Source organism: Ictidomys tridecemlineatus, chromosome 2 (assembly GCF_052094955.1).
Source record: "Ictidomys tridecemlineatus isolate mIctTri1 chromosome 2, mIctTri1.hap1, whole genome shotgun sequence".
Classification (NCBI taxonomy): domain Eukaryota; kingdom Metazoa; phylum Chordata; class Mammalia; order Rodentia; family Sciuridae; genus Ictidomys; species Ictidomys tridecemlineatus.
Window position 1 is genome coordinate 216,898,242 of NC_135478.1, and position 14,241 is coordinate 216,912,482.

Below are 14,241 nucleotides of genomic sequence, written 5' to 3' on the forward strand. Positions count from 1 at the left end.
TTTTGATTTTCAACAATTATGGAAAATCTGTTTGACAGTCTCTTGAAATAAGTTTAAGACCCAAGGACATGACAAAACCAAAATTTAGGGGTCAGCAGGGAGGAATCACTATGATTGATGATGTAAATGGCCCAGATTTAGGAATAGGGCACGAGAGCCGGCGACACACGTGACGTTCTCCCAGGCTCCTTCCTTGGAGTCGAAGGAGCCACATCTCACCTGGTGGGGGCATGTTTTTGTTCCTCCTCCTCATCTGTGTCGCTGCTGATGGTGATGACGCTGACAGTGGGGCTGGGGGTATCGGGGATGACAATCGTTTGTCGCTGCCGCTCTCTGGTGGTGCTGGAGGCCACGTCGCCCCACCCACATGTGACGGAGGTACTGCAGGCTGGGCTGCTGTGCACCATGGCGCAGCGGGGAGGTGTGTTCTCCTTGACACGTTTGGATCGCTGAGGGGAGCTGATGGCCTGGGAGGAGGACACTTCACAGGTGGAGACGTTTCTGTAATGACAAAACCATACATGCAGAGGAAGCTCAGGCCTGGCAACTCCTTCCAAAGAGTCCACTTTAGAAACACCAGTGTCACCAAATGTTCATTACAAAAAAAAAAAAAAAGTCCAAGGACTGGACCAATTAGACTGAGTTTGTAATTAGAAAAGTGGTTGCCCTAGAGGTCTTTCAGGTGAGGACAACAGCTTGGCCTCCCCAGGGCTCTGGTCTGGCTCCCTATACCTGCACCCATAGGCTGGTCTTGTAGGGGTTTAAGTCCTGACCAGAAGTCAGCTGTGTCTGCTTCAGTGTGGTCTTCATCTTCAGGATTAAGGTCCTGCTTTCTGGGCTCCATCCTGTGACCCCACAATAGATTTTATGTCTTGTTTGGGATGGAGAGAGAAGTGGTGTTGGCCTCATAAAGCTTTGTTTCCTTGCTAATAGTTGTTCTACCATTTATTATACTAAAACACTTGTTTCTTAAAGAGTTTCTGGACTATAGGTCCTAACTTTGGTGACTTTAAAGTTCAGCTTTCCCCCTTTCCTCCTCTGGGAAAAGGATGTGGTCATTAAAGTATTTGTGTATATGTATTAAAGGAAAAAAAAAAAAACCCAAACGATTTTTCTGGATTTTGATCCCTGAGCCTTGTGGGGAGCTTGCCAGTCTATGTGAATTATAATTAAAAATTAGGAATAGTACAAGAGGAAAAGATACACTTAAAAAGGAAACTTTTAATTTGGTTTTGATTGAACTGAAATTCCTTATTAAGTGAGCCAGTGTAGTTTCTGGTAACTTCAGGGAAAAGATACCTTTTTCCCTCCCCATCTAACCTTTGCTGATCCTGGTAGTATCTACAAGTGAGAGACCAAATCCAATGTATAATAAATCTTAGGCCTTATGTCCTTAGAGGATCTTCTAGCTAAAGGAATGGCAGTAAAATGAAAATAGTAAAGATAGACTTATTTAATTTTTTATCTAGCCAGTTTTAACTACACTGCTTATTCCTTTTCAGGGGCTGGTAATAAGTTTTACTGATAAGACTGTTTCAGTGTTTTTACTTATCAAAAGCCTATGTGTTTGTTATTGCTAATATATGATTTTGAGATTAAATTTTTTGTTATTCTATCAGCTGCAGTACCTCCACTTAGCAGTGTTAAAGAAAAGCAGGCGGGGCTGGAATTGAGGCTCAGTGGCAGAGCTCTTGCCTGGCATGTATGTGCGAGGCCCTGGGTTTGATCCTCAGCACCACATAAAAATAAATAAATAAAATAAAGGTATTGTGTCCAACTACAACTAAAAAATAAAATATTAAAGAAAAGAAAAGTAGGCCTGGCCATACTATCTGACGAGAGAGAGAGAGAGAGACACACACACACACAGACACAGACACAGACACACTGACTTCTTTCTGTTCTCTCAGACTTGTTTTGTCTAAGGTATTGGACTTAAAAATAAGCAAATACATAGCTTGGACTATAATTGCATTGATCTTGAAGTGCACAGGCAGTGAACTTTCAGGAGGTCAGCCAGACAGTGAGAGGATAGGGAGGGACTTGCTAAATAGGTGGTGAGGACAAGGGTTCTTACTGCCCCTATTTGGCCAAGGTGAGCCACAAGGATGCAGATACAGTCCTGGGTCAGACCAGCACTCTGTGTGACTGCATGAGTGGCTGGCCATGATAGTGCCTGAGGATCAAGACGGCTTTTGTGGATGCTGAGTCTAATAATGACATGGGTATACTGTCACAGGGCTGCCAGACAGAAGCACTCTGGAGGCCTGCCACTGATTTGATTTTCCCTGAGTTGTCAGATACACCCAAATAAGGACTCTTGAAGAAGGACAACAACTTGTAGGAAGTTAACTTTTGGATTGATTTTTGAGAATGAAAGGAGGTAGGACTAGTTTCTGGTGCTTAATTATATGAGGAAGCAGAAAACCAAAATGCATTAAACCTTGTGTATACTGGACTTCTCCAAATAAGCAACCACATACCTCTAAGTCGGTGCCATTAGGAAGAAATGTAGGAACAATTCTATGGTTGCATGATCTGGATCTATTTGGTTATAGGATTTTTTTTTTTTTGAGGGTGGGGCTTGGAAATCTCTATATTTTAAAAGTTCACTGAGGTATAGTTGACATATGTAAAATTATTGCTTCTGAAGAGTTTGATGAGTTTTGACAAACGTACATTTATAAACCCCAACCACAATCCAGACATGGAACTTTTTCAACACCTGAGAAGTCCCCGCATGCTCCTTCCTAGGCAATCCCCTCCTATCCCACAGTCTCTGGCAACTACTAATCACATAGCATGTAACTGTTCTTCCAGCTGGATTGTTCAGGAGTTCACTGAGATGAGACTAGAGTTAAAGGGAATGGGAAAGATTAGTGTCGTGTTGTTAGTGTATGGGATCAACCGCAGTTAATTGTTTGTAGTTAAGGAAGCAGCTAAATGAATCAAAATTTCTGACCTCAAATTTCAAAGAAAGTACAATCCTCTAGGATTTTTGCTTTTTGTTTTTGGTTCCTGTTCACTTAAAATAGCAAAATATTTCAAGCATGCATAGACTTGTAGGCAATACTCATGCCAGGACCATCCAACATTATAAAATCTTGATTCATTGTTATATATCCTTTAAGTTTTTTTTTCTTTTTTTCATTTTTAGGGATTGCACTCTATATGTTGTAGGCAAATGTTTTACCTTGAGCTACATCCCTAGTTCTATTGTGGAGTGTTAGGATCAAACTCTAGTATTTTTGAAAAAGTTATCCTAAATGATTTCCAAAGTGAAATTTCAGAGGCAAAGCTGTTTTCGAGAGAAGAAGTAACAAAAACTTTCTCCTTGGCCAAACTTTAGTCAGGCTATGAACCTTCTCCTAGGCCCACTTGTGTATTTCTTATAAAATCCAGTCTTAGAAAACAGCCTTGCTAATTCAGTTTAGACAGAGCCTGTCATCCTTGATATCTGATCAAGGTTCCCTACCCTTCACTGTTCCCCAAGTGATTCCAATTACCTTGGCCTGCCTTCAGTTGGTTTAGCTAGAATAACCCTTAAGCCTCATGTTTCCTCTTAGTAATTTTCAATCCTCTGACCCCAACACTATTCCTTGGCTATTTAGTTCCAATTGTCCATGCTGTATGCAGAGTTCAGCCCAATCTCTCCCCAACTGCAAGATCCTAGTTCAGCATCCCTGGTAATATTTCCATGGTACTGAATAAAATCTTCCTTCCTGCACTTTAACAAGTATCAGTGAATAATTTTCTATTCCCCCTGAACAAAAGGGGCTAAAGCACCTAAGATGCTGCACGTGCTGTGATTCTGGGCCTCCACCCTCAGGGTGCCGCAGGGCTTTACTAGAGTGCAGGCTGCACTCACACAGAGTGACAGTGAGTCCTGACTGCGCCATCTAGGCCAGGCCATACATGTTCTGGGGCTTCTGCAGGAGGAGCTGCTCCCTCCAGTGCCAGCAAGCTGACACCCCCCCTGTCCTAAGCATCGCTCTCAGCATCACGACCTCGGGGCGGGACCTCCCAGGCCGCCCTCACCACCTACCTCACAGATGACTGGTGCTGCTTACTCTTCCGAGAGGAGGTGGTGCTGGTTGGCTGCTGCCGCATCACGTGGGCCACACCCACATTTAAGGGCTGGGCGGCTGGGAGGGTCACATGACCAGTCAATAGCGCCGGCTGCTGCATGATGGGATTGTAATGGCTGCCGTGCGCATGCGTGTTCCTGAAAAGGAAAAGGAGGTGGTTTTTATGGAAGCAGTGCCTTTACAGGATGAAGTTACCTTTTAACTGAAAGCTGACCATGGCTGGGGATGTGGCTCAGTGGTTAAGAGCCCCTGGGTTCAGTCCCTGGTACAAGGGAAAAAAAAAAGGCCGACCACGTCCCATTGAAGGGGCGGGAGGAACCTGACGGGTTGGCGAGAACCAGGACTTAAGTGGGAAGAAGACCAAGTGTGCAGGCTGTGCTTCCAAGTTCTGGGGACTTAAGTATGCCCTTTGACTTTAAGTGAACAGGTGATTATGCTGAACAATAACGTGTGTTTTATTTTTGAATTTATAGAGTGCCTTCAGTGGAGTCTTTCATTCCACTCTGAGGTAGACAGGATGTTGTGGTAATACCATTTTATTAATGAGGAAATTGTAGTTAATGCGAAAAACAAACTTTGAAGACTGGGACTCACGTTCTCCTGGCATTAGTGAGTGTTAATGTTCTTTGGAATTCCCTCAGTGGCCGGTACAATGCACAGGCCTATAGCAGCTGATCAGTTAATTACACGCTTGCAGAATGAACAATTAGATTTACGGAAGGTTGACTGGACGTGTATAGAGTTTGGTATTAAATAAAAATTAAAAGCAGTCAGACACATACTGATAGGAATACTGGCAGCCTGCATCCTGAAAATGGGTTACATTTCTAAGTTCTTATTATTTGAGTTGTATGGAGATCAGCACCTTATTTCCCCACAGAAATGTTAAAAGTGATGATTAACTCAGAAATTTCCCCATGAAAGTCCACTTGACACATAAGATAATTAAAAGCTACAAAGAATTTACTTGACTTTTTAAAAATAATCAAATTCTACCTTTGCTACTTGGGGGAAAAGGATGATCAGGGGAAAAAAAGGAGCAGATGAACACTTTTGTAGAAATTTTGATACTCTTAGGCATTTACATGGACTTCAGAAACTGATGTTATGGCTTCTTTATTTTGTCATTGCTCTTTCCCTACAGAAATGTGGTGTTCTTTTCCTTTGAAACCAGTCCAGCATTAGTACTGCTCTTTTGTTTATTAGTCAAGATCACAGATGTTCTTTGGTCCACATGTTAAAGTGGGAGAGAATGGAAGAAAGTGCATTGCTTATGGATGTTGTTGGTGATTGCTAGGTTAAGAGATGGAAAAGAGAAGAGAGGGGGGCTAAGAAAATATGCATGAATAAGTGCATGATATTGCTGAAATTAAATGAGCTATAAATGCTGAAAGACAAAGGAGTAAAGGAGTATGGCGTGTGTGGTCTTTTAGGAGAAAAGGGGTGGTGGTGGGGGGAACAATTGGTCAGACAGCTTTCCACTTGGTTGCTGTTCCTAATGAGCTAGAGGAAGAAAAGCAGTCTTGCTGAGCATGAACTGCTGTGAATGGGCAAAAAGAAGATGACAGGCTTATTTATTGACTGTCATGTTCAGGCACTGCTGTGGTGCATGTTAAATACAGGCCAAGTGCTTTGTGTTTTGTCTTAATTTAAACCATTCAACAATCCTATGACATAAGCCTCATTATCCCCACTTTGCTGAAGGAGAAATCAAGGCTCATAAAGGTTAAATAACATGCCCTGGTCCCAGAAAGCCAGAATGGAAGTCTGTTACACCTGATGTTGAAAGTGATTCCAATGAATGCAGGTGGGTGTGGGGAGTGAGAGGGACTGTGGGGACAGCCTGTGCACTCACTTCTTTGTACTAGTCAGTTATAGGGAGAGTGGAGGAAGCTGTAATAGAGACTTGACCAGGCACTTATAGCTCTACCTGTCAGCCTCTTCCAGAGAGCTCTCTATCAAAAATGTTCTTTTAGGTCAGAAAAGGAATTATGGGTAACTTCAAGGTGGGATGGAGACTCTCAAGAGGGTTGAGGGGAGTGACCAGCCCTGGTGTTTATGCTGAAGGAGAGACAGCCCAGAAGGGTCATGAGGAGTTGGGAACAACTTGGAAGTGGCCATGAAAACCACAGAGCAGCATGTCCATGAGGAAGTCAGTGTTTGGATGGGTGGAGTTCAGGAAATTCACAGGGGTGTGGTGTGCTGGCAGGTGGTCACCTGGATGTCTTTAGGGTCTATGGGAAGTGGAATGTGTGACACGACTAGTACCTGGAGAAGCACACTCAACAAACATGCCAGAGTTTGCCATTCCAACAAATCCTATCTGTCAAACCTTCCCTGGGGAAGTCAGATAGACTCCAGGGTGCTTATATCTCCAAACATCCTGAGAACACTTTCTAGAATTGCTTAGGGCTTTGGGGACTCTCTACTGCTTTCTTAACTGGTGACAAACCCTTCTTTTCTGAAAGTGGAATTTAATTCTGAGAAAAAACAAAAATCATGCAGAGCTGAGTCTGGTGAATAACACTGAATGATGCAGCTTAATTTTGGGTAGAAAAATGACAGATAATCATAAATTAATAATCTGATTTTCTTAGATCCTGGTGCTTTATGTTAAAATAACCATTACAGTGTAGTCATAGTCCTGTAATCTCTGCGTTGTGGTAGACATGCCTCCCATCCCAGACACACCGCTCACTCTTGAAGTTTCCTGCTTACCTCCAGTCGGCCAACTGCTGGGTGCCTGCCATGGTCTCGGGAATTACAGTCGCATGCTGCACTGATGTGTGGGTGGCCACTCCAGTCAGCTGCTGCCATGCTGAAGGAAGCAGGATCTGTTGGGTCCCACTCGGCCAGGCCTGCTGTGGCACAGAGGACATTTGCAGTCACCACATTTGTTAATCACATAATTATACTGTGCCGGGAGTGGTGCTAGACCCTGTGAAGGGTGTGAAAGTAGTCTCTGGCTTCAAAAACTATGTTAACAGGAAGCAATACTAACACATATGAAGTAATAGAAGATAAGTACAGAGACACAAAGTTGAATGGAAGGGATTCATTCATGTTGAAGAATGATTTGGGGATTTGCTCTAATGAGCTATGCTCAAAGTTTCTAAAAGTCATTTATTGACTTGTTCTGCCACAGAGCTACATGTAAGTGATTGAGGGAGTCTTGAGCTGGGTGACTCCTTGCCCTCAGGGAGCTTTCTATTTAGTGTACTTGATTTGATACTTTACCTTTTGTTGATTATTTAGTACTTATAGGTCTAACTTATGCTATCTTCTGAATCTAAGTTTACAAAACCCTGAGATGAATGAGTATTTGGTGCTGGCCTACACCTTGGATCAAGCATTCAGTAGTCCTCCCCTCATCTGCCAGCTTTTGAAGTGACTTTCTTATCTGGAACCTTCAGCCTAAATGAGAATCACCTTAGCTCCTCAAAGCAAAAATGAGAGGTTGTTAGGAAGTCATTGCTTCCATCTTCAAAAGACCAAGATTTTCCTGAGAAATCTAAAATAGACTTTTGTGGTTCTTTCTTGAATGTTGTATTTTAAGCTCTTCATATTCTTCATCACTATTCTTGCCATTGGTCACTAAATAATTCAGACTGAAAATGGAATTTAAAGTTGGGCTCATAAAGGGCTACCACTAAGGTAAAATACCTCTTGGGCAGGTCAGGATTTAAGTTTTTGATATCTTAGTTATATCTCTCTCTCCACTTGGCTGGACATGACCAACATCGGGTAATTCAGCTAATATAGTGCTCCACACACTGGGCAGGTGTTTAACACGTGTTTTGACTCACATATACAGACAAGCACTTCTGGAAATGGATGGCATTTTGAGGCAAGGCTTAAAAAATAGTGCTGCTTATAAAAATGACATAGCCACGTTTTAGAGCTGTCCTGCTTCTCTGTTCTGTCATCTGTCTGGCAACTGTCATGTTGCCAATGAAGTCTGTGAGATCACTTCTACTTTTTGATATTGCCTGTTTGCTTACTGATCTGTTTTGCTATAGGAAGAATGCTTAGAGGCCATGGGTAATACATAGGTGCTTAATAAATATTCTTGATAAATGAAGAGTCAACTCTACCAAGTCTGTTTTTATAATTAGTATTATTTCAGGTTTACCAAATGCCTCATAAGAAGAAAAATAAATTGGTTAAAACAGTTGTCAACTCAAAATATTAAGTAAATAACAATTTCATTGGCAGTAAGATTTTTACTGCTTAGTCATTTGGAACTTATTTCAGATCTCATGAAAAGCATGAGTTTTGATTAACATCATTAAAAATATCTTGATGTAAAGCTCAGACCATCATTTTTAAAACTTCCTTGAAATGGATATTAACATTTTACCTCAAAGAGATGGTATAAAACACCATTTTTGACCTTTCAAACTTACTGATACACTCAAATCATTTCAGATGACCCTTCATAGACAGTTCTATGATTTATTATTACTACTAAGAACAGAGCTAATATTTCTTATTGTGTGCCAAGCACAGAGTCAAGTTCTAAGTAGATTTTTTGACTTCTTAACACCAATTGTGTGAGGGGATGCTATTGTTTCCTTCCATTTCTCAGATGAATAAACAGAGAAGTTAAACTTGCCCAGAAACTTGGTACATTAAACATATATGTTTATTGTTCTTAATAAACCCAACTAAAATGATTTTGAGGGAATAAAAAAATTTGGATTCATAAGAGCAAGAAAATAGGGGAGAGACAATAACAGTTAACAAAATTTAAGGAGCAGGGTAACGATGGACAATTACCAGGTGAGTGAGGAGACAGAAGGAGTCTAAGGGAAGCTGCATGTTAAACCCTCAGTTCCCAGATCCCTGGTGTGCAGGCTTATACCTCCCTCAAAGTTGGAGCTGGATGATTCTCTCTAGGGGAAACGGAAAAGAACTACAAAAGAAAAGAGTTACAGATACAACATTTCAGGATCTGAGGTCTGCAGTGAACATTCTGGGCTTGTCCCTTATGTGCCTAAAGAGAAGGCCACATTCAGTGGTCCTCCCCTCATCTGCCAGCTTTTGGAGGGAATTTTAAGAGCTTCGGTCTTACATATGCATCAACAGCCAAGGATGACCAGACATTAAAGGAAGCTTCCAGCATTAAAGAGTCTAAGATAAACAAAAAAGAAGCTGGGAAGAAGAAACACAATGTAGAAATCAGAAGAGAATTTCCAAAGACTTGTAATTAATGTTCATACCTAGTTAAAAAAATCCACAAAGTAAGATCATATAGTGAAATATATATTTATATACCAATAGCTATATTCAGTGAATAAGAAAGCACTCTTAGAAATGAGAACTAGGACAAAATGAACACTTCAAGGAAATTTCTCAGAAAGTACAGACAGAAAATATATAGAAAATGGGGTGGGGGAAGAAAATTGGAAGATCAATTTATAAGTTCCAATAACCAAGTCTTAAGATGTCTACCAAGAAAAACCAAAAAACAGAAAAAAATTATTAAAGAAAAAATAAAAAGTTCCAATTAAATGGGCAAATATGTGGTTGGGTATGAAGGTAGGTGGTAGAATGCCTGCTTAGCATGTATGAAGCTCTGGGTTTGAAATCATGAAATTTGAGACCACTGTGGACAAAGAGAAAGTCTTAAAGGTTTCAGAGAGAGAGAAACAATAGTCACTGAACTCATGCTCAAATATAACACTTTAAACACATAAACCTTTCATAGCTCTAGAAAGATTTGGGATTGTATAATAAAAGATATATAGAAAACCAACCCAGTAAAAAAATGAGGAACCTATTAACTCGGGGAAAACAAGAAGTTATACAAGAAAGGAAATATAATCACAGTATATTATGAAGCTCAGCTGAGAGTAATATTTACTGATAATAACTTTACGAACAATGTATTACAGAGTAGTTGAATTAAAAATCATATGGGGTGAATAGGAGAAAGGAAAGTGAGTGAATGAGAACAAGGGAGTGAAAAAGACTGTGTTGTGAGGAGGGGTGTGTTAGAGAGCTAAGTCTTCAACTTTCATTATGGGAAATCAACTGATCATAAAGAAAATGGAAAAAAATCAATAAAAGAGGTCTAGAATGCTATTTAGAAACATGGAGTTAAAAGTAAGATTGAATAGTCAAATTAAAAATAATTGTTTAGAGAAAAGTTAAAAGATGAAGCAGGGAATTATATTTTCTTATATGTTTGTGGTATCATTTAGTTTTAAAAAATTATATGTCTGTATTAGTTTGAAAAGGATAACATTTAAATTTCAAAAGTAACTTCCAAAGGCTAGACATATAGGTTAGTGATGGAGTATTTGTCTAGCATGCCCAAAACCTGGGCTTCAATCCCCAGTACTTTTAAAAAATATTTATTTATTTATTTTTTTAGTTGTAGTTAGGCACAATATCCTTATTTTATTTATTTATTTATTTATTTTTATGTGGTGCTGAGGATCCAACACGGGTCCCGCCCGTGCTAGGCGAGCACTCTACTGCTGACCCACAATCCCAGCCCTCAATCCCCAGTATTGCAAACAAATAAAACAATGAGCCAGGCACTGTGGAACATGCCTGTAATCCTGGCTACACAGGAGGCTGAGGTAGGAGGATGGCAAATTCAAAGCCAGCCTCAGCAACTTAGTGAGGTGCTAAGCAACTTAGTGTGACCCTATCTTAAAATAAAAAATAAAAGGGCTGGGGATGTGGCTCAGTCATTAAGCACCTCCGAGTTCAATTCCTGGTACCATCACCACCACCACCACCAACAACAACAAATTTGTTCAATAACAAATACCACAAAACCAAAAACTTCCCCAAAGTCACACAGCCAGTAAGTGGTGGGTGTGGCATCTTAATGTGAGCTATCTTAATTTCCATGCTGTCAGCCAATATCCTATCTTCATTTATGGAGGTAACACAAAAAACGATGGCCCCTATTGGGATTAGGCATTGGTGGTAACTGCATAAATGTGGCACAAACAAGTCTTCCTTATTCAGCGCCCAGCAAGACAGAAGCAGATAGCAAGACAATGATTGGACAGATTGGTTGCTGAAAATTTTATCAGTAGAGATTTTAAGTGAGAAGCATTGAAGTTTGATATTTTGGACAGTTTACATAGTTCAAGCTAATATCTTGTCCTTAGGAAAACATTTAAAGGCATTTAGGTGATATGACTCAGTTGAAAGAATGCAAAACATTTCTACATGGAATGGTGGAGTCTATAAGGATCTGGCATTTCGGAATTTTTGATACAACCATGCTAGTCAAAGCGTGGTTGCTTTGACTTGACAAGTAAGATGAATTCAATATTTTCTCCATCTAAACAGTCTCCTTTCTATCTTTTCACCTTTACTTGCTCATTCAAAATTTCTGTTGATGGTCAAAATGCTAACTGTGGCTCAGGACCTGGGAAGAAAGAGGGAACAGCTCCGTTTAGAAAGTATTTTAAAAGTTTTCTCTGTGTGTGGGGGGGTGGATCCATAAAGATCACTCCTATGTCACTGACATGAGAGGGTGGGATCACCATCCCCTCCTGCCATGCACATAATCTCAAGGTATCCTACAGAGGCTTGTTTCCTTATAAGGATGTGGTATGGGGAGGAAAAGAGCAAAGAAAATGAAATTAACATGAGGAATAGATTCAAAGATTCCATCTCTAAACCTTCACAAATCAAGTACTTGAAAGGTTTTGCCAACTTTTTGGACATATTGAAAGCAAATGCTAGTGTTTGAATATATATTATAAAAATAATAGTATGTCTGCTTGATACCTAGAAATTTACTTATAGAAAAATGAAGACTTCAATTTAAATGTTTAATTATTGCTTTAAAAAATAGCCACCATACTAGTTTTGCAAGTTATTATTTTTGTCCTTTGAAAAGATCTTTTAAAAATATCTAGGAGAGAACCCCCATCTTAACAGGCTAATATATTGGCATGAATTAAGTGATAAGCAGAGAGAAATAGAAAAAGTCACCAACAAACAAAAAGACACAGTGTGATACTGGGTAGGGCAGGTTTTTTTTGTTGTTGTTGTTGTTTGTTTTTAATCTTAATATATCTTAGAAGGCTTTACATGTCAAGACACATAGGTCTATCATATCCTTTAAATGGCTACATGGTGTTCCATTTTATGCATTCATGTATTGATTTAACAAATCCCCTACTGGTGAATAATCAGCTTGCTTCCAACAGTTCCCTCTTATAAAACTATAGGAATTAAAACTCTTGTACAAACATTGTTCATTTTCCCAATTATAGATTCGGGTTAAATCAACTTTACAACACTCTAGAGACTTTTTTTCAAGTAACCACAAGGTAAAGTTCTATCTTACTATGACTAAAGGACTGAAACAAATTCAGAAGTGCTTAGCCTATGGGTTCCACCAGACTGAACAATGCAGAATATCTATTTTAGCTAAGAAGAGATGCTATTTATTTATTTATTTATTTATTTATTTATTTTCAGAGACAGTTCCTGGCTTCCTTGAGTTAAGTGTGCAAACACAAAAGAGTCTATAATTACCCTCTAAATACACATGAAATCTTTAGATTTTGATTCAAAGAAGAGGAGCACTAGAACACTGTTTGGACTTTTGCCACTCAGATGAAGTATAAACAAGCTTCTTTGCCCCTGAACTAAGCTGTAATTCTTTCCCTTGATCTATCTCGGCCTTTTCTGAAATCCCCATCAATGAACTATGGAAACAAAAGGAAGCTACAAAGACTGGTGAGAAGCAAAGTATAGGCCTGCTGTAAATATGTAATGTTCTCTTTTGATAACCCTTCAACAAGAAAGTATTTTGTGTGCCACCAGTTGGTATTAGGGGTCACTTGCACAGTTTCAATATGGACATAAGAATAAGGAGACAAAGAATAGTTAATATCAATCTTAACTAAACTGTTCCAGGAAACAGAAGAGGTAGTAAGATCCAATATAATCTTGTACTCAAATCAGATAAGGATTCTATAAGATAGTGAAATTATATGCCATTCCTAATTTAAGAACACAGATGCAAAAATACTAACTACAAAAACAGAATCCAGTATCAAAAACTGTTGTACCATGTCAACCACAACATGATCAAATAAAGTTTATCTCACATATAAAAGAAAAACTTAGCATTTCAAAATCTATTATTGTAACTTCTAAATTAACAGATTAGGGAAGAAAGATCACATGACTACTCTAATGGAGACAAAAGAATATTTGATACAATTCAATATTCATTAAAAATTTAAATAAGATAAAGTGTCTCTATCAAATATTTGTACTAAATAAACTATCTAAGGGGAAATAGAAGAATTTTCTTTAAGTTTGATAGAAGTTTAAACATGGTTTTGGAGGCCCTGTTCATCCCAGTGATAGATAAACAATAAATAAAGTGTTAGGACTGAAAAACAAGAACAAAACAGTATCTTTTACACAGAAGCAGGATTGATGTAAACTCAACAGACCAAAACCATTTATATTTCTATAAACCAAAAATAAAAAATCTGATTAATAAAATTAATGGCAACAAAAATTGCAAAATACTTAGGAATTATTCCTACAAGGAAAAACTTTATTGACAATAAAAAATAGAGTTATACCATGTTCATGGATAAAATGATATTATAAAAAGATATCAGTGGTTCTTAAAGTAAATATAAATTCAATGCAATCAATAAATATAAATCAGTTTTTGTTTTTTTTTTCCCCCTGAAGCTAACATTCTGTGGAAGAGTGATGTTAGAATTCTATGGAAAAGAGATAAGACTAACCAAGGAAATTTTGAAGAACTATTTGGGGACAAAGCTTTCCATACCAGATACCAAGACATATATTAAAGTTATAATGATTAAGCAACGGAATATTAGAGAAGCCAGTGGACTATAAGAAAATCCAGAACAGACCTATGTAATTTGACTACTTAAAACTTAAAACAACAAAATCAAACCCAAAACCAACTTCTAACAGGACAGCATAAGTAAAGTATCTTTGGGTACACTTTGGGAAAAGCATTTGGGAATCTATCTTATTTAAAAATAAAGGTGCTTCTAAACAACATTTAGGTCAAACTGCTCTTGACAACAGTAAAATGATTATACAGAAGTAGTATAGCACAGTGGTTAAAAAACAGATGTTAGCAGGAGACCTCTTGGGTTTATGTTCTCATTGT

The 14,241-nt window shown here is 38.8% G+C and overlaps 1 protein-coding gene across 4 annotated transcripts in view; it reads right to left on the minus strand.

The window, feature by feature from the left end:
- Positions 1-14,241, minus strand: part of Hipk2 (homeodomain interacting protein kinase 2) — a 189,385-nt gene that overhangs the window by 35,007 nt on the left and 140,137 nt on the right. For 2 of the 4 annotated variants that reach the window (XM_078040630.1, XM_078040628.1), the window contains exons 10-12: positions 6,807-6,946; positions 4,046-4,225; positions 220-501 (exon numbers count right to left, since the gene is read on the minus strand). In XM_078040630.1, the coding sequence (XP_077896756.1) occupies positions 220-501; positions 4,046-4,225; positions 6,807-6,946 (602 nt within the window). Of the gene's footprint in view, positions 1-219; positions 502-4,045; positions 4,226-6,806; positions 6,950-14,241 lie in introns of all 4 variants that reach the window. The other 2 variants (XM_078040629.1, XM_078040627.1) reach the window with 1 other exon arrangement.